At 44.2% G+C, this 21658-nt stretch overlaps 1 protein-coding gene across 1 annotated transcript in view; it reads right to left on the bottom strand.

Annotated features, from left to right (window-relative positions):
- The window catches only part of LOC128300786 (discoidin domain-containing receptor tyrosine kinase B), a 124753-nt gene extending 104034 nt beyond the window's left edge, over window positions 1-20719 (bottom strand). Inside the window, exon 1 of the mRNA XM_053036978.1 lies at window positions 20154-20719. Coding sequence (XP_052892938.1) covers window positions 20154-20268 — 115 coding nt within the window. The 5' untranslated portion in view covers window positions 20269-20719. The remainder of the gene's footprint in view (window positions 1-20153) is intronic.
- Window positions 20720-21658: the final 939 nt, after the last annotated feature.

Here is a 21658-nt window from a genome sequence, read left to right on the forward strand (position 1 = left end):
CCCATAAACAACTTTTGCTCTTAGTGTCCTTTCAGCCGGATGGCAATCAAATTGAAAACCCTTTTTTTACTTGCCCGCACAGCAGGGCCAGATCGGGGCCTTCAGAGCTCACTGACGGGGGCTTTACGCACGATTTGCCTGAAATGTATGTGCAAATTTGACAATCGTCTGAAATGTGTTTGATTGTTTTGGGACGATGTCGTGATTTTTCGTCAACCATTTTTTTATCAAAGAAGGAGCTTGTCTATACTGACTCAGCAAAGATAGTTCAAAGGACTAGACTGGAGAGACTAATAAACACACACACTTTGATTTGTTAAAGTAGAACTTGATGAAAAATATTAATTATTATTGAAAATTTGTAGCAGGAGTATATCAAAGTTTTCATGAATTTTTTTTTTATATATTTGGTTAGGATATTGAGATTTTTATTTATAATTTTTGGGTCATTTTGTCCTAGGGTTAAAAAGGATGGAGCATTGTAAAGGATTGTCCAACAGAACGTAGAACTTTTTATATTTAAACTTGCTGTAAATTTCACGAATTTCAGACCAAAACATGGTCAACATAAAAATCGTTTTCCACTGATGGTTTGACAACTCGAAAACAGCTCCTAATCATCTTAATAATATATTTTCCATATTCATAATTTTGATACATTTTGGCCTAAAAGTCTTTGAGAAAACGATGGGCGTCTGGCGCACTTGTCTTTATGTGAAAGAATTGAAGTAGAAATGGCAGGCATGATCTAGTAGGTCGTTACGCCCCAAGAAGGGGGAGAGAGAATTAATTAAATAAAAACAACCTATTGATTTATTAGTTATTTTATTTACTACTCATCTAAATGCTCCTCATCCTTTAGAAAATACTTCATTTCGTTGGATGCTTTTTTAGTTTAATTTACTGTAAATTTTATGAATTCTAGACCAAAACATATTCAATATAAATTATCTGAGTTTCCGTATAGTGTCCCACTGAAAGTTTGACAACTCGAAAACAGCTCCTAATCATCTTAATAATAATCTTTCCATATTCATAATTTTCATACATTTTGACTTAAAAATCCTTGAGAAAACGATAGCCGGCTGGTGCACTTGTCTTTATGTGAAAGAATTGTTGTAGAACTTCCCAAAAAAGATGCTTTTGTGGCTGAAAAACAGCCATAAATTCAAGCCAATCATTCATTGTTGAGCGCATTTGATAAATCAGAACTTAAAATGTGTTGAATTTAGATAAAAAAGTTCAAATACTAAGATTAACCACTCAAAACACTGCAACCACAGCACGGCTAATAAGTAAATACATAGCATAGGGCATAATATAGTGCACATAACTAGCCGTTCACACTAATGCTCCTTTCATTACGTCACCGGTTCCAACCAATTTGAGCTCAAAGGACAACAATTGCGGTTTGGAAGGTTCCGTTCCGCCCCCCTCCAAACCCCACCGGTGGTGGTTGGTGTACGGTGTTAAAAATTACGTAAATAATCCCTTCCCCATCATCATTGCAGCATGTACAAAACGCAAACAGCATTCCAATTACTTCCATTGTTTCAGTAATTTGCACAAACTTTGCTCCCGTCTGACGGACACCGGTTTTCGTTGCGTTCCGTGCACGTGGTGTATACTGGAGGATCTTCCCTTTTGTCAAATCACTGCGACATTCATCCATTCCCTGAACCGACTGGCCGGGGAGTGGGATGGAAAGCAGGGAAGCTGCTCCCATGCTGGGACGAACGACCAGCGCACAATGCAATTACGGAAAAGCGGCGTGGGTGGGACACGAGTCGGCAAGGAGACGAAGGACAATAGAACGCCTAGATGGCGTCTTTGTTCCGCTGTCGAAGGACGACGGGAGCGAGCACCGGACAACTTAAGCCTCCGGGTTGAATGTTGGATGCATTTTCAAACCCTCCCCCCCTTCGACCACCGGTGCATACTTTCTGTGCAATGTATTTAGCAAATGTCCGACAGTCTGACCCACCGGTGCATGTCTGCTCGAGCTGCATCTTGTCGGCTGCATAACTAACGCTACTTTTCTGATTTGTTCGGATGTTCGGTTGAGGGCAGTGACGCCGACGCCGGTGGAAATGCGGTGTTGGGTATTATTGCAACGTTGCACCCATTTTCCCATCACGGTCGAACGATGGAAAGCCGCACACACCCGCTGCAACGTACCCCGTACCGCAGCACTCACTCAGCAGTCAGCCGGTATGTGAAGAAATGTTTGACATGTTTATAAGTCTGTTAGGAAAACATTATCTTGCTCATGTGCACACGTAACGACCGTCATTCCAGTCCCGTCCTGCATTTCTCCGTCCAGCATTTGTCCACGGTGCAGGATGCATGCTGTAAGCTGGTATGCTTACCTGCGCAACAAACAAAACTCCCAAAAATGCATACCAACTGCTAACGGGTTTTCCCCCCGGTTTTGGAGGTGCAAAACTTAGAATGATGCATGGGTGAGCAGATGTGATGGAGAAAAGGTTTCCAACGGCATCCCAAACACAGCCCCATTTAGACGTACTGCGGGAACGGGAGAGTTTTTCTCAGCCACCAGTAACAACGCGTGTGGTGTTTTTGGTGTGTTCGGGAATGGTGGAACCACCCTTTTTTTTTTTTTTTTGGTGCAACAAAGTGCAGCACGTTGATGCACGGGGTTCAACATGAATGTGTATTGGTGAGTGGTGCGATGTGGTGCGAATTTTCACCCCCCATCATCATAGTCGCAACCGTCAGGAGGTTTAATTTCATGGTGCCAAACCAGCACTTAGCAAATGCATGGAAAACAGAGGTTTTTTGGGTAACCAGCGGCCAATAAGATGGCTTTTGTTTGAAGAGAACATTTCCAGGGACATGTGTAGCTCGTACAACATTCTATATTTAGAACAATGTAGCGTTGAGTGAGTTGATTGATGATTGAGGATGTAATTTTAATTCGATAGTTACTAGAAAAGAATGGAGCAGCGGTTCAAAATACACGAAGAAATAGCTCATCTTTATCTGATTTAAAAATTTTATTGATTTAGAAAAATGTTAATTGAATTTTAGAGCATTGGAAATATGTAATTAATAAGATCATTAATTTAAAAAATCGTGTGAAGATCGGCGCCGCTCCATCTTCACATGAACGAACAGGACCGATGCCTCCTAGCAACTGACTTTCCGACTACTTGGGTAAAATAAATCTAGTAAGCCAGAAATTGCAGGCATGATCTAGTAGGTCGTTATGCCAAGAAGGGAGAGAGAATTAATTAAATAAAACCAACACATTCAATTATTAGTTATTTTCTGTACTACTCATTTAAATGCTTCTCATCTTTGGAGAAAATGCTTTATTTCGTTGGATGCTTCGATATTTTTCAACCTATTAACCGCTTGTTAAACCACAATAGCTTCGGCACGACATTTTTTTTCCGACACTCAAATCATTCGAACACAGGCCCATTTATGCCCAGCGTTACCACAGAAGATTAATAGGATTTGTTACCGCAACACTGGCCCCACTGTAGTCAATCGACCGTAAAATAAAGAAAACCAGGATTTGTGTCCTCAATTGAGCAGCACAAAAAGGAAACAATGGCGGAAATTAAGTATGCGTGTTGGTTGTTTTTTCTCTCGCTCTTGTATAGCCAACCGTTTCAACCTCCAAGCGGGCAAGCGTATTGATTTGGGAACTCTGGTAAAACCACCCGAAAGTGAAAGTGAATACCCGCATTGGTGATGAAATTCGCCCGAGAATTCCATTTCCTATGAGGTACAAGGACAAAACAAATCCACTCTTACCGAAAACCCGCACACACCCGAATCGAACACTGGGAAATTCGATACGAAAACAGAGTACCAGCCCCGTTTCGGTGGGTACCCTCTCCCCCCGAGCAGAAGGTGCAGAAAATTGTGGTCAAATTTATTGATTAATATTTTTCCCATCTCCGGATGCGGATAAACGATTGTTGTGTGGAGTGGTTGCATCATGGGACGGTAGAGTTGCGTACAATTGATTATATTGCTCCAGAAACAGCAAAGTAGACGGAGGTGGTGGATCGAGGTTTAATTTCTGGGTCAATTTGTTTTCCTTGCCCGGTTTTGTTTGTCCCGCATGGTTCTCCGCCAAGGGAACAGGAAATTAATCGGATGTCGTGCAATATTGGTTCCCAATTGGGTGCCAAATCAGCCATAAAATGGTGATGAGAATATTGCTGCCGTCAATGTCTTATTGTGCGCGAAAGCAGCTCGATTTTCCGGCAGAGTTGCACAAGATTTGTGGTTTACTTTGTTAATAAAACTTTGAATGCAATCCCAACGAGGTTTTCGTCAAACCTGAGACGAACTGCTTTTCAGCCAGCATCAAAGGTAGCTTCTTTCTGGAGTGCTCTTCCGCATCTCAGCACAGCACAGCTGCTTATTATAACATTTCCTTTGACTAAGCTAACTTTATTTATATCCCCGTTGCATCTTTAGGCGAGTACATCAAAGCACCAACTGCACCATCCAAAAACTGCAATAAAAGGCATCATCAAAGTCCACACCCACTCACCCAACCGTTGTTGCTTGTCCTGTCCTGCTTTCGGCACGAACCATTACACAAAGCAACATTTGCCACGAAAATGCCACGCTTGCACCAGACCAGCACCAGAAAGATTATCTCACCGGGCACGGCACAGTGTTGGAAAATGTGGCAGTTTTCCTGCACAGAAGATAAACTTTGTTTTCGGTACTACAGTAACTGGCCCGGCTGTGCTTCCTCCAGCACAACAACCGGATGTTCCCGATGGGGGAGTTTCAAACCAGTGCGTCATCATTTCATCAGCGCATTTCACTTTGTTTGAACCGGAACGCCTCAAAAGGATCTGGCCCAAGTAAAAGCTCTTTAAAAGCACAAAATCACATCTTGATGGGATGTGGCCGTGTAAGATTATTATGCTACCGGGGGTGCCGGGGGACGATGGACGGAAATATACTTTACCGCCAAACACGCCCTTCCCCCCCCCCCGGGGGGAAACCAAACGGTACCCAGGGGTTGGGTGTGTATTTGGTAGAAAGTTTAGCACCCAACTTCGTCGTCGGGTTCCGTGTGGACCGGGAAACCAGGGTGATTCTAATTTTTCTTCACGAAAATAATTTGCAACGCTTCCATCCATCCGCGTCCAGGTGACCGAACAAGCGAACACCATAATTATGCAAATCAGTCTTTCCACACACCGGCAGATTTCCGGTCGTGGAACTTTCGCACCGCACGGTGAGATGTTTGAAAGTTTGATTGATTTACACCACGCGGCCGGCCAAAACGTAGAAGTGCGGTGAACGATACACTCCACATTATCGACCTCCACAAAACCGGAGCCAAATGGAATTTGTTTGTCTACCTACCGAGCGGCGCTATCACAACATTATGATAGCAAAAGCCATTAGGCCTGGGGCAGGCACCTCGAAAAAGGGCACCACCGGCGGAAGAAATTTCAACCCAACCGTGAGAAGAAAGTGAGGAACGTTTTCCAAGCTGAAAAATTCTATTTTACGCCTCGAAACAATTGACTTTAAATGTCTCGCTCTTTTTTCGACTTTTTTGTTGCTTCCTTTCCAACCGCGTCTGGGTTGTCCCCTGGATGTGAGGGGGTCCGCAAAAGGCAAAGTGGGACGGATAAACATAAGCGTATTATGAAACCGCAATTTGCATACATAATTGCTCCCGCACTAATTTGCATAACCATTGCCGAAGGGATGGCGTCACGGGGGAGGGTGGGGAGTGAAAGAAGCCGGAACCGATCGTCTCTTTCTTTTATGCCGCAAACAAAACAAACCTCAAACCAAAAAAAAACCCTCCCAAAGCATCAAAGCATATAACGTGAATGGGAGGAGGACGAAGCATAACCGAAACCGCGGCCAAGTGGTTTAGATTAAAAATAACAAAATAGCATAGGCGTGCCTATGATTATGATGATGATGGTGATGAGCATCGTCAACGTTCACGCCGGTCTTAATTTAATAATGTTCTTAGCCAATTTTCCTTCGGCACTGGGCTTGCTCCCAAGCTGGGTAATCTTTTTCTGCTATTATTGATTATTTCATGCTGGAAATATAATAATTATTTACTCGCACAAGAAATGAGTCAAATGATTCACCGACCACAAAAAAAAATGCTCAAACGTCAGTAGACAATTTTCGCCTTTTTGTTTTCTAACCCAATTCCGAGCTCCGGATCGTCTTTGCGATATGAGCGCTCGAACACCACTGCTTACCCACCCGAAAGTTCAACCCGATTAGTGTTCACATGGTCATAAACGTCCGCTTATGAATGTAATCCCTAATTAGCTTAAATTTATGCCACTGGTGCTGCCGGGAGAGACAACGACGATGCTCCTCCGGACGCATTCCGGTGCGCGTTCGCCGAATGCAAATTCACCCCTCTAAAATGCTTTCCTTCCTTCTTCTGATTCGTTGATTTTCCCAATTAGCGAAAAAACCCCGAATCTTGGTAGCACTCACACGGGGGGAACACAAAAAAAGCGCAAACGAATCTTGAATCAGGTCATTGTGGTGATCATTAGCATCATCGGCAAACCGATTGAACATGAAACCCCGTTAAACATTGATACATTTCGGGGGCCCGGGTATTAGGGTTTGGATTTTCGATTTAGAAAAAAAAACTGCTCCACAAAACCGAATAGGGGGGGTATGGTTCGATGTCAAGAGAGCAAGCAAGAGCAAACACAACAAAACCCCACACACACACACACGAACGGAAATTAACATAACTTCATCCATTAACAGCCGGCCAAGGTCAGAGTTTCCGTTCTATTCCTGGATCGAGTTGGGGCGGTTTTTGCTGTTTTGTTTTTGCTTCGGTATTTTATGTTGCTTGCTTGAGGAAAACTGGTGGCCAGTGGCTGCTGATTTCATTTCTAATTCGATTGCGTCTGGTCAAACGCTGGAAGGTTTTGTATTTGCGTGCGTCAATAGACAATATCGTCATGGGTGCAGAGTTTCTATCTATGGGTTGATTTTATAAAATTGTCCCTGAAGTTTTAATCCATTTTTACCAATAAAATGAAAATAATATTTTAAGTGAGACCAAGCAATATTGATTAGCCAAGAAAAGACAAATACAGCCAAGAAAAGACAAGTTAGTACAAGAAAAGACAAAAAAAAATACAAAATTGTCAATATTTAAAGCAAAAACGACTGAACGACTGGAAAAACGATGAATTGGAAATATAATATGAATATTAAATATTCATTTAAAAAGCTGTCCGGAAGTACTAGAACATTCGTGTATAAAAATACCATTAAGAAAATTCCTAGTATGTAGGTAAGTTGGGTTTCGACTATTTTAGATTTTTTTTTTTAATATTTTTCATTATATGTAACTTTATATTAACATTTTTGCTAACCATTACTACAAGTTTCGAGAACAAAAAATAAAGAAACCGAATTTTCAGAACAAAGTCTTTTCGGACAAAAATATTACCGAGTAACCCTGTAATTACAGATTGTTTAGAACATTCGAACAAAATTGAAACCAGCCCTACGCACCGGATCGAAAACCGCAGATTAAACTCTTCCAAACGAACCCCCACCGCCAGTTAATATTGCTAAAACAAAAGCAGAAAAATACGCACACACACAGTAATTTCTCAAACCTAAACAAACACATCCTTCGCCCTTTCGGAATAAGCGAAGCGCATAAAACCAATTTCCACCCGAAAATTTGCCCCTTCGCCCATGCGTGCCCCCATTAAAAACGAGCTCCAGCGCCGTTTATTAAATTACACCAAATCGATTCCTTTATCGTCGATTTTATCATCATCATTCTCTCGGGTCGGGTGCGGGAAGAAGTCGGGTGCGAAAAGCTGCTGACGATGAGAGGGCGCATTAATTCGGCACCTCTTTTTTTTCGGGGCTGGTGCTGCCCGGCCGGCCGGTTCATCCACAAGCTGCACCACTACTACATTTTATTCCACTTCGGTACAGGTACCGGCCGTTTATCTCCACAGCGGTGGGGTGTTTCCATATTCACTTCTATGCGATGAGAGATGATGTATAGTTATTGCAATTTCGTGCCACATACCTTCACTCTGCCGCGTGCACGGCGCAGCACGCCGATCGGACGGGGTTGATAGCGCGCACCGGGCCTGCAATGCTTCTTATTGGCCGTACATCATATGAAGTTTTGGTGCTATGGTAGCGCAGGTTGGTGGACTAACTAACCTCTCTCCAGCACCGCCACCTATTTTGCAACATAATGATTTGACGCGACCCATTTTGGGCGAGTCGAAAACTCTTTTTGCGCGAGGGAAGGCAACAAACTCCCAGAGCGTTTTTGGAACAGTGTGTGTGAAGATTCTGTCGCAACATCAAGACAGACACACTTTCATTCGAGCACGCTGCACAAAAGCACAAGACACTGACTACTGCCTGTTCCAAAAAGTGGTGGAAACTTTTATTGAACGCAGTGTGATTTATTATTCTTCCCCAAACATGAACTATAGCAGGCTGGGAGCGCACCACACCATCGACTGGCGACAGCGCATGAACTGCTGCCATACTTTTCACTGTTTCGAAGTTGCGTTTTTAGTTTTCCTTGCCAAAGTTAAAGCGAAAGCATGAGCGATTTCCGTGCGAAGCGTAAGAAAACTTACGCCCTCAAACTCTACGGATGACTACTCAAGCTGGACAACGGGACGGACGGATGGACGGTTTATCCTTTGGCCGACGGAAAAGTTGTCCCCCCCCCAGTAGCCCCCAGTGGTGGAAGTTCATTTCGAAGGCAGAGAAGTTTATTCTCTACCATCTTTGCCGCGCTTTTGTTTATTTTCCCTTTCTTCTTCTTCGGTTCGGACACGGATTTTCCCGACCGGACAGAAGGGTTTTGAAGCACGCAGTTGCAGTTTATAGCTGCAGCAAGTGCATCGGGCATCGTGGCATATGGGCATATTACTAAAAGGGTGCATTGAAAAGTGCGATTGTAAATCATTCCTTTAAAAATATCACTTCACTCTAGAGGGGAAAAATATGTTTAAAAAAAATTGTCAAACTTAAAGAAAAATAACCTTTTAATCGATCGTTCATTTGAGATCACTTGACGAAAAGTGTTCACTTTTCTTTTCATAAACGCCCGCCTGCTTCGATCAGAGGAGCAGAGAGTTTTTTGAAGGAAAACCTCGCTGGTTGGAAATTTATGCTGCTTTTAAATTGAATTTTACCCTACCCCATGACTGGAAGTTATGAATTTTAAAATTCAATCGAACTATTTATCTTGCGAAGAACGCGGGAGCGGGACTCTTCGCCAAACATCCTTTATGAATCACGGTGTTGGTATTAATCCAACTAGCTGCAGAATAATACGCCCGACGGAGCTGTGCTGTTTTAGGACGAGAAACAACAGGCAATGTAACCAACGGGGGGGTTGCTTTTTAAAGCTAAGCTGGAGGCTACGAGATAAGCCCCGCAAGGCTAACGGTGAATAAAAGGGTTCATTCTGCCATTTGTCAAATTGTATTCATTCGAGATCAGCTTACCGAAAAATTTCAACCCTCAAACCCCAACCATCCACCAACATGTTCCACCGCACTTGGGGAGGATATATTTGACGACGTTTAGTACCCTGCGGCAAAACTGTCTGTCTGGCACCGTTCCGCGGTGAGTTTGTGTTGCACGCTAACCAAAACTCAAATATCACTCGAACGACAGCAAACCCCACCAACGTGATTCTCGGTGTCTTCGGTGCGCCATCAATCAGCGCCCGGGAACTACCCCCTAAAGGCGAACACGCTCGGTGTATTTCCCGTGTTATTGAAAATCGAATATCAAACTCGATGGAAATGAAACAATTCACCTGTAGGGGAAGGCATTGCCTTCCGGTTGTTATCTGTAGCGCTCGACAAAAGGACGAATGGGATGAGGGTTTGTTCGGAAAATATTCTTAAGAAGAAGACGGTCGTTCGATACAACGGTAAGTCTCGGTGGTTTCGTTTATGGCATCTTGAGGGGTGTACGTGTAGGAGGAAACCAAAAAAAAAAATACACTCCGTTACACAAAGCTCGTAAGAATTCCCCACTGCAAAACTGGAATCTCATCGCAGTGCGGGAATGTTGGAGAGCATTTCAAAACGGGAGTCAGCTGCCGTGGATAGTGGAGCGATTTGTTTTTCGTTGTTTCCCCGTTTTGCTCCTTATAGATGAAAACAGGAATAAATTACCGGAAAACCGTTCGATAACTTGCACGTGGTGACGCGTGTGTATGGGGTACCATTCGAATGTTACTGCGTTACTATGACTACCCAGCAAACACAGGCGGGAGGGATGGTTTTTGGTGTGTGTGATTTGGGCTATAAATGTGACTTTATTGCAACTTTGCATGCATATTGCAACGTGCTCAACGTATCCGTAAGGGTTTTATTGTTTCCTTTCACCAAAGTAAAGAATGATTTATAAAATAGTTTTTAGAAAAAAAATGTTTCATAATCATCTAACCTTCCCAAAACGAATAAATTGCCCGTGTGCCCGTACATCAAGGAATTTTGGGATCTTCACTCAAACCCCTGTACCGAATCCACTCAAAATTGGAGGAAAAAAAATATTCCAGGTATGCCCAATTACACCATTGTAAAAAAATTGTTGTACCATTGTTGTAAAAAAAAAAGTTGACCGGCCGACCGAACCAGCAATGTAGCAAAACCCCTCAGCCAAGGATGAGACGCCTGACGGATGAGCTTTGCGTTCGTACCTTCTACCATCTAAACGTGTTGCAAACAACAACAAAAAAAAAACACACACACACAGGTTAGCATATTTTTGTACAAACCTTGGCAAACGTTACACACGAGGGGGGGTTGGGGTAGCTTTTTTGGTATTTTTGAATTTTTACAAATACCCTCTCGCTTTCCCGTCAAATACCTCGCCCAGTACGGCGTGATCATGGCGGCCACCACCAACGAAAAGGTAAGCATACAATTTTAATAAGAATTTCTTGCGCCGAGTCATGGCACACTTCGCGGGTTTTGGTGGAGGTTGTCGTTACGCTTTTTTTTGTTGTTATACTTCCAGCGGAAACGATTCTTGTGGATTGGGGAGGAAATATTTTGGGCAAGAATTTTAATATTTCCCCGTAGGCGGGTATTTGTGTTCTTGTGCACCGTTTCTCTCACGTTACACGGAGGCAGGCGTTTATATAAATATGAGGGTTAATCTTTCTAATAACACCTGAAACTTGCTAGTGCAACACATTGTTTGCAAAAGTTTATATAAAGCAATTTAATGTCCAAAAAGGCATTCGCTCGAACGGAGAAGTCAGTCAGGAGTATACAAATAATTCAAAACGCACCCAATTGCTACATATTAACTGTCCTAATTGGGACACATGTACGACTGACCGTACAGGACGGGACAGGACAGGATAAAAACCTTCCCGCACCTTCACAGGAACGTGGCCCGCGAACCACCCCATTCGCAAACTGGGTCACACTGCAGCTGCTGAATGATTCATTGGCTGCAATATGCAAATGCCGCCCCATCGTCTCACCACCGTGTGTGTATTCGTGTTCGTGCACCGAAATATCGTCAAATTTGTTAGAGAATTTTCGAATTCGAATGCCCTCCTCCCGGGTGTCAACCGGGGCCGGGAAATGGAATTGGCCATTTGCACACATAAATACACACACACACACACACGCGTTGCTCGCTCGCGCACGAAGCGACGAGCAGGAAAAGGTCAGCTCGTGACATAAAATATTGATTTTCGCCTGACAGCGTTGAAATGAGTGACTGGCTCGGGAAAAGGACACAACATCCGGCTCCAGCTCGGAAAAGGGGTGATGACGGATGGTAGTGGTGGCTGCTGCAGGGTTGAAATGTCATTGGAGCAGCAGCGTACAAACTGCTGCATTTTGGGGAATTTGGCGCAGTAAACGAAACGGGAGGGCCGTTACTCGCGACGTTCCTCCATCGATAGCATCAGTAAGCCGTCACGATTTTCACACAAAACTGCGCCGTAACATATGCAGGCCGTAGCAAAAAAAAAAGCACAACTCCAACCGGGCTCCAAACGAGAGCGTTACGTTGCCTTTATCGGGCATTCTCAGCTTTCGTTTCAGTGTTTCAGTGTCGATTCCCGTGTGCATGCACTGCACTGGGGAGGGCAACAAAATGGAACACAAAATATGAACCAAATTGAATGATCGGCGATAATCCACTCACAGTGCACAGTTTTCGCACTCACATAACTACTCGCGTATTGCGTATTGTGGCGATGTGCCTCATCATTGAAGCACGAAGACATAAAAATATACCTTTCCGGTTCAGAGCTCAAAGTGTGCGCGCGTGTGTTGTTGCAAATTGGTGAGTGAAAATTGCTTTCACTGTTTTACGATCAAGCTTCCAAAATGGTGATTGTTTCGGGGGTAAAACCTTGCAATGATCCATCATACCGCTGCTCACTCGGTGGCATGATGACCGCCGCTTCAATTGCAAGTGTGGTATTTTTTATTTTATTTTGGAAGAGAAGCATAAATACAGTATGCCAGTACCAGTGCGAAACCCACCAGTGGCCACCAGAGCATTCGCAAGTAGCAGTAGCAGTTTTGCGATAAAAATATTACAAACGTGAACATTTTACCGAAGCCATCGAGCAAACCTTCTCGCACGCTGCTCATTGAAATTCATCTCGCATCGATGAGTAAAAAGCATTTCCATCATGCTTTCATTTCCTGACCACCCGAGGGCCAAAAGCGGGGGAACGACGGACAAAGGATTTTACTCTTGGTTTTCACCTGTTTTTTTTTATGGTTTGCTTCCTAACGCATTAATGCTGCCCTCAGAGTACTTGGCAGTGCAAAAACAAAACAAAAAACCATCTTCAAGGAAAGATGTTTCATCTTGCATCAGAACCAGCTAAGTACTGTTGAATAAACAATCGGGTTGGTTTTGTTACGTTTAAAGAATACGATAACCCTTATCGCGGTGTATCGCTTGCACATCCCTTGACCCAATCCCTTATCGTTATACAGCATTACAGCACAAAGCACAGCAGAAGATAGGGAAACATTAAAGTCGAGGATTAAAAGCGGAAGAAGAACCAACGAGGATGGTTTCCTCTTACCAATGGGTCGAACGGATCGATGATCGTTAGGTTCAAGGGTTGTTTACAAACGGTTCGCAAAACTCTCACTCTCTCTCTCTCTCTTCGGAGTAACATAACGACGCAACATAGTAGTGCAACATCGATACGCAAAGAGTGCAAAAAAAAAACATTAAATTGAATTAAAGGAAAAAACAAGCGGAAAAACCACAACCTTTGAAGGTTGTGCAACACTCTTCGGAAGATTCAACCTTTACCGGCCCCCGGAAAGGTGGTTGTTTTCCCATTTTCCCTCCCAACCCACAACACAGTTCCTTAGCGCACGTAAGACGCCGCGCTCCGAAGGGAATCGGGAAATTGAAATAAATGATTCATATTAGATGACACTTGACCGGTCTCAAACATAATTCAAGGGTTGGCACCAGCAACCGTACTGTTTCTTTACGCTCGCTGGTACGAAGAAGAAATCCATTTCCAGCTACCATGCAAGCAAGTAACCAAGCACACGGGAAGTGCTGGGAAAGATCCATCGACCAACGTGCCACCCCACCATGCCCGGCCTGGGACGATGCCTATATCGAAAGGGAAAATGTGTTGATCCTATTTTTATGTGGTTTTGGAATTCCTTTATTCCCATTTGTCAATTACGTGATTTATCGGTCGCCATTGGAAGCTAAGAGGCGAAAGAACTCGGGTCGATCGATATTGTGGTGTGTGCGGTGCGCTGTGGCGTGAAGGCAATGACCAAAAGGTAAAAGTATGGAAGCGAAATATTTTATTATGTTGTAAATTGTGTGTTTTAAAATAAAACGTAGCAAAACAATAGAGCTCCCAAATTTTGATTTATTCCCTTAAGAACGGACAGGTCGTATAGCTATACCAAGGTTTATACACAATTGTTTTTAATTTATTTGGTTAGAGATCTATTACAATTGTTTAAAGTTTAAAGTTTGATGAAAAAGTTTAGAAAAAAGGCAGGCTTAATAGTTTTTGAATCAGAAAAATTAAGTTGAAGATCTTTAATGAGTAATTTTAGAATTACTTTAGGATTGCAATACAATAAAAATCCCCCAACGTTTTACAGCTCTGCATGAAACCATTCAGGCACACATTTAATATACTGTTAACCGTCGTTCAACAGCCATTTAAAAGTAATAACAAACGAATTACTAATTGTCTCGAACTCGTCCAAATAATCTCGTGAGCTTGAAAATGTAAATTCCTTTCTCAGCAATTAAAGCGCTCCAAGAACATCACTTTAAGCCATCTGCAAATAAAAACAAAACGCCGAACAAAATCCACTCATCTCATTGTACAGCAAAGCAACGTGGCCACTTTTTCCCACAGTCGCCACGAGTAAAACGCACTCTATCATAAAGTGTTTGCATTATTTCATCACGCCAGCCAAACGAGCCTCGGACTCTCGATCACAAATTTCATTACATTTATGATGTATTTTGATGGTTACCGATATAAAACCGTCCCCAGCCCGGTGAGAAGCTTCGCCAAAGCGCCGACCGTTTAATGCTGTTTAGCGATAGAGGCAAAGAATACGATGCGAGCGGAAGCTGGCCAAACGCGAAGAGCCCACCAAAAACCATAATAAAAGAGTCGAACTTGCCCGGCCGGCAGAGGTACCAACAACAACAGTATCCTAAAACGGCACACACCGCATCGAAGGAGCCTCGGAGGAGAGTTTGAGTAGCACCGGATTTACGAGCCCGATACGCGGGCTGCATCTGTCTCATTAAGTTGCCAATTTATTGCCCCCCAAAAACTGTTCGGGATCGAGACCGAATCCGAGACCTTTGGCTGCTTTTGACCGGTGGCGCGCGGGGAGGATGGGTAGACCCGGGGCCCCGGGGGGGGACCGAGCTATCTCACCATGGGAATCTTTGTCCGGCCGTACGCGAACGAAACGCGGAGGGGAACGCGAACCGATTTGTGGTAAGAAATATTGCACCCAGGCAAGCCGTCGAAAGGGTCTCTGCTGATCCGACCGATTGGCAAACACAAGAGCCAAAAAAAATCGCGAAAACCCCGGTACGCTCTTCCCCCCAAATGGCGGGAGGGTGAACATCGATAGACCCGAAGGCGCGCTTTAGGGGCATCGAAGGTTACGATACCCATTTTCGTGGCACCGGATTGCAGTGGATGGAAGAAGGACCAATGTTTTTTTTTTTTTTGCTTTTTGGGACCAGAACCGATTATGTTTGCTCGTTGGGATCTTCAGCAAAATGTAATCAACCGCAGCAAAGTGAGCACCTTCGGCGAAACCGGACAGCGATGGAAGCCGCCCTAATCCGATTGAAGCGCGCCTTGCGTTCGGTGTTCGGTGCGGAATGAATGCTCAGACGGTAGGAAAGCAACAGACGGAATTGAAAGTCTCCCCCCCCCCCCCGGAAAGCGAGCGGGAAATTAAAAATAAAATTATAGCAAGACACAACCGGCGAGACCGTGGAAGTGCGTACCAAAGCGCGAACAACCCCAACAACACAACAACCGTTTGGCAACAGCCGAGCCGCGTTGCAGCAGTTTGAAAAGGAGTGAACAAGGCAAGGGGAATTAACGCAACGCGGAGAGTATCAGATTTTAATCAAATTTTTCATCAAACTTTACTCCGCTTCGTGTAATGGGATAAAAAGGCTAACGAATTCTGTGAATGTTGCCCTTGTTAACGCCCTTTTCGTGACTCGGAAACTACCGAAAGCGTTCTTAAGAAAGATGCCTGCATCGTTTGAAAATAATAATTTTGTGGGCAAGCACATAAAATATATAAAAGCTGTTATAAATAAATGGAAAAAAATGTATAAAAAATGAACAAAAAGCTTAAAGAAGTAACAAGAAAATAGAAATTACAAAAACATTGAAAAGTTAGGCATTGAGTTTGAGAAGTTGCAGAAAACAAAACAAGAAAAAAAAAACAGGAAATAAATTCCATGCAGGAAAAATCTCACCGTTTTCCCACAAGCGGTGCATGATTAACTCGCAAATATTTCGCAACTTAGAAACCATAAAGAAAATTATAGGGCATGGCCGAATATCCCCCCTTCGAAAAAAACACGAATCGGAATCGTTGCGCTGGTTGGTCGCAAGCAGTTCCCCGTCCAAACATGATAAATGGTTACCAATTTTGGGGCCGAAAAGTTCAGCGGCATCTGTTGCAAATTATTCACTCATTGCATGGCGGCGTTGGGGACCTGGGGACCGCGGCTGTGTGAGTTATTAAACATATTTTATCTTCTTCAATAATTACAACCGCAAAAGACTTTGTAATGATCAATTAGTGGCCATGCTAAAAGAAAATAAATATTAAATTTGGTGCTCGCTGGTGCAGTGATTTACCCAATGGTTTGTTTGGTTTTTTTTTCGTTCCCCCCGTTGAAAACAAACTGCACACAGACAAGATAGAGAGTGAGACCAAAACTTCAAGCTTGCTGTAGCTGGCGAAGAAAGTTTGGATCCTTACTGGTTAATGGGTCATCCAGGGAGATTGGGTTGTGCCGAATCCGGCAGAGCGAATTAAAAGTCTCCGCTCAACTTTACGACCAATTTGTGGCTTTGCAGGACCGAGCAAATTGGTTCGGTGTAACAGCAGCCAAGTGTATTGGGCCCGCGCGTGTGTGAGGGTAGGTGTGGTAAGCTCTCACTAAATACTGTCTTCTAGCAGGCATTCAGGAAGTATTAGCAGCATCTAGATGGATGACAGACGGTATCGTCCGGAGAAGACGACGAAAGTCAAAGTTATCTCCTCCATAGCCAAAGCTTCAACATCGCACACCACCACCAACTGGTCAAGCCAACTGGGTAAGGAACTTTATTTGCATATTTTACCCAGCGCAAATAGCCCGTCCAGTCTCCACCCAACCCGAAAGCTTTCCACCCCTGTGCACGAGTCAGAAATCGTGACTTTTCTCACAAAAAGTGGAACCTGGACCGGAGTTGGAAGGGCATTTTACAAACCTTACACACCACCACCCTGAGCACCACGCCTGCCATCCATCCGGTGTTCCGAGCAAATAATCGGCTGGACGGACGGTGCAAATGTTGTGTTGAAATTGAAATTATGTGCCACCCTCGGCTTCACATTCCCGGGGCCGGGCAAGGGACGGGCACGGTTCGTCCAACAGGTCATCATCCAGCACCTACTAACTTCGCCGATGCATTGTAGAGTGAAACCTGGGAACTGTATCTGTTCGGTCGGGCAACTGCAACTCCCTTCCGGTTGGGCGGCCGGTGAACCTGAAGCATCCCGGGTGAGGAATTCTGATTCATGGCAAAAATTTAAAATGAAATGAAAAGTGATAACTTTCATTCCACCGAGGACACCGAGAAGGTGGGGTTGCTCACACACCCCGGCATATTGGCGAACGTGTAGAACGTGATGTTGAGTGAGGCTGACCCTGTACGGCAAAAAAAGGCCCGCAGCACCCGACAATGTCTGCGAGCGAGCGAGCGATCGTTAAATGAAGATGTTCACAGAAGGGCTCAACGGAGGTACAACGGCCCGGGGAAAAAAAAACACCATCCGGCCATCCGACAGCTTCCTTTTACGCCACCCCGCGCACAGGTTGCAATTAGTAATGTGGAAATATGAGACGAGTTCCAGCAGTATCTAGCATGCTTGGGAGGTAGATGACTTTCACAGCAAACAGATGGAAAAATATGCGCATCGTTTCCAAACCCCACCGTTCCTTTTCTTTACAACACCGGGGTAGGGGGGTTGGTGGGGAAAAGTTAAACGGAAAACTTTGGGTAAATAAATAAAATCAATATCTCGCTCGCTCGCCTCTGGATGCTGGGTTTTATGGACCCGTTCGGGGGCCAGTGACCCCCGGGGCCAACCGGAGGGAAGGCACAAAAGGTATGATGATTGGTTGCAGAAAAGTTGCTCGTTTGCAATCCGTTTTTCGGGTACGGGGGCCATCGCCACCAATGGCAACATCATTTTGCTTGCCCGGGTGCGTTCCGATTGCATTCCCTTTCCCCCGAAAGGGACGAGATGAACTCATCCGCTTTTTTTGCCCTCATCTCCACTCGCTCCTTGTCCCGGGCTCATCTTATGGGGACGGAATTTGGGTGAGATGTAATCGATTTCCCAACAGATTCGTAGCTAACAGTTTTCCCAAACTGCAGAGATGTGATGCGTTTTGAATGTGTCTAACTTTTCCCATCGAATCGAGCCTTGAACGAGAGGTGAAGGTGGTTCGGCGAGTGCTAGCCGATGCTTATCGTCCTTGGGATGGCTGACGGAACATTCAATGTGTTCCTGTGTCTTTGAAACGATCTTCGTACAAATGAAGCAAATGGAGTATTAATGAAACGTTTAAAATGTTTGCCATGGAGAAGATAGCTTCAAATGGAACTCTTAGACGAGCTCAACAACGGTGATGAATTCTGGAGAATTAATAAGAAATGAATAATTTTCATTCAAAATTCATCACTCCATCATGAACTTAATGCTGGTTCATTCACAAATACTCCAGTATTTCAATTCAATCTCATGTCTGTCATGGCAACCAACAAACGACAGTACAATAACTACATTTTAAGCAATTAAGTTTGTCTCCGGATGCACCACCAAGCGAAATCACTGCTTCCATGGCAACCAATCATTCGCACGAGAAATGTCAAATGCATAGGACGCAACGCGCAGTAGCATATTTCGCTGAAGTTGGCTTAAAGTTTGGGTCCCAAACCCACTCGCCCCACGCCCCACCAAACGACAAAAGCGGATGGCGATTCGAGCGTAGTTCACCGCAGCTTCCGGTCGTCGTGAAGTATGTGTGGAAGGTAAATTACAAATTCCGGACCTTAAAATTTGCTTGGCAAAATTTCTCACCAAATGAGCAGAGCGGGTATGCGCACTGCACCGCCGGGGAAGGACACTGGCGCACACACACACACACACCCATCAAAGCACACCCCTGCGGGTGGGTGGACCTCCGCTTTGGGGTGGGTGTTGGTTGAACACACACACACACACACCCATACGAACGTTCCCCGGGGCCGTGTGCGGTTAGAAGCTCATTTTCGCTGACGGACAAATTTTGTGCCCGCAGTCCTGTTCCGCAAGTGTTTCGGACCCGCGGGGGTGGTGGGGAGGGGGGAGAGCTGTGGGAATCGATTGGAGGAAATGAATTACCACCTATCGGGGGGTGAGAGGAGGTGAGAGGGTGAGGAAGTAATTTGTGTGCGCGCTTTCGATGTGGTGGAAATTTTGAGATGAGGTTGGTTTTGAAATAATTGTGCATGTCTTTTGCAATAATGAGGCGGCGATCCGAACCGGTAACCGAAGCCAGGCCAAGGACGGAAATTCGCAATCAATTGAAGTTGCTTGAGGTTTCCGCACGGGTACGCGAAATACCTTACCATTTAATAAGTCAAGTACATTCACACCGCGACTGATCGATGGTGGGTGCTGCTGATGGCTATTTAATTAAATGTGCAGCCTTTAAACTAACGCGCAGGCCAACATATTTGTTGAAATGTTTGCAATTCTTCCGTTTCCAATGTAACATTAGAAATTAGTTAAACTACGGGTTTTTTTTTTAAACGAAATTAAATTATGACACCAACAAGCTCATGAATAGTCAGCCCTTTGGACAGTCTGCGAATGGTTGGCATCGCATCGTTTCATAGTTCGTTACCATCACACCGGTTGTTGATGGTGCCTATTTAACTGATTGATTAGGTTGTTTGACTAAATTATTATTCACTCGTCTGCAGGCTGGGACCATTCGTTTGCCAACACTCAGCCATCTCAGCCATCTGTACATCAGTACCAGCGCGGACCGTAAAGAGTTTTTATCTCCGCAACTTTGGCTATTTTTTCCCCGTTTTCACTCGTTAAAACGGCGCGATACGATGGGGTGGTTCGTACCGGTGTGAAACTCCTTTTCGGCACCGTGGCCACCACCATCACCGTCAACCGATGATAAACGCAACCGATTATTACCGACGGCTTAATGAATCTTGCGCGCACACCCGCCTCTCTCCCGCGGTGTTGTGCGCGGCTGGGAAGTAAATTTCATCAACTAACACCCGCACAGCCGTAAGGCAAATCAACCGTACTCACCTAGATCGAGCGTTTCGACGCCGACGAACGTTTGCAGAATCAGCAGCACCAGCGCGAACCGCATCCACCACGTGCAGGCATTTACCAGCACTTCCGGCGACCGTAGCGCTGCCATGTTCGCATTCAAAAGTCGGTGCGAAAATTAAACCAAAAAAAGGCTACCGACGTTCGCCCACACTTCTTACACGTTGTCGTCGGATTCGGAGCGTACCCCGGGTGTGGGTGAATTGGCCGGTCTCTTTACTATGCGGGAGGTGGGACGCGGGTTAGCAAAAGCGGCCTATTGCTTTCTTCAACACTTATTGCGCACAGCAGATTCGCCCGGTTTCGATAGTGAGCCAATCGATGCCATGCAAACATGCATACGCACACCCTTACACTGCCATACGAAAAACACGCTATCACGCACTATCCTCCCTTAACGCACGCACTTCCGCGATGGTGCACGAAATTCGGGGCACGGGCTAGAGAGACCGGATATGATGATGTCCAAAGCGATCAATTACGTGCAGACGTGGTCCTTCCACGCCCCTAGATGGTGGTGTCGTTCGACATGTTTGTCTCCAGCAGGACGGCACCGGAACTAGTCATTTCTGTGGAAAAGAAACGGAAAGGAAAGAAAAAAACAATGCAATGAACAATGTGTACAGCAATCAATGTGCTTGAAGGTGAATGCATCAAGCTTAATTGATGAAAATTCGTTGCAACGAGATTATTTAAAATGTGCTATGACGCAGTAATCGAATTGTTTTAAATATATTTTGCTATTTACTCAAAATAATAATAAAAAGATGCAAATACACAATTAAAACTAGTCTTCTTTAAGCTAAATGCAGTGCGTAGTGAGTAAGAATGGATGAGTGAATTACATCCTACTAATGAGTGAGTTAATATGAGTCACTCACATAAGTATTGTCAATCGAGTTATTTATCTCACTACTGTCCTTTGATTTAACTCCTCGCCTCAGCAAACCTAGTACAGTTTATTTGGTTTCGATAGGCAATGCACTGTTATACATACAACGCATATAACTCATGTTGTTTAAGAGAGTGAGTGAAATATTCGCGAGAGGCTAACGAGTGAGTTGAAAGTGAGCCGCAAGGCGTGATGTGTCAAATATTTCTCAAACATGAGAATAATTCTTCAAACACTCACTGTGAGTCAATTACATCTTGGCGAGTTTCAATTTTGCAGTTGGGAAATAAATGAGTTGTTCCTAATATCTTTTAATCACAATATTTTTTAACAAATCAATATATTATTAGAAACACAGGTATTCCCCTCAATACATCTTTAGAGTACAACAAATATTTTATCGACAAACAATAGCAAGTAAACACACTTTTAATAACAAAACCAGTAAACACACTATTCAGAACAACAACAAAAACCCAACAGCGTTCTTTCCATTTACTACAATAATTAAAAACTTTACGCTTAGAACGATAAACTTGCAGAGGAAACTAACCAGGGTGGAGGATACAAGCAGAAAAAAAATCAAACG

Source organism: Anopheles moucheti, chromosome 3 (assembly GCF_943734755.1).
Source record: "Anopheles moucheti chromosome 3, idAnoMoucSN_F20_07, whole genome shotgun sequence".
Classification (NCBI taxonomy): Eukaryota; Metazoa; Arthropoda; class Insecta; order Diptera; family Culicidae; genus Anopheles; species Anopheles moucheti.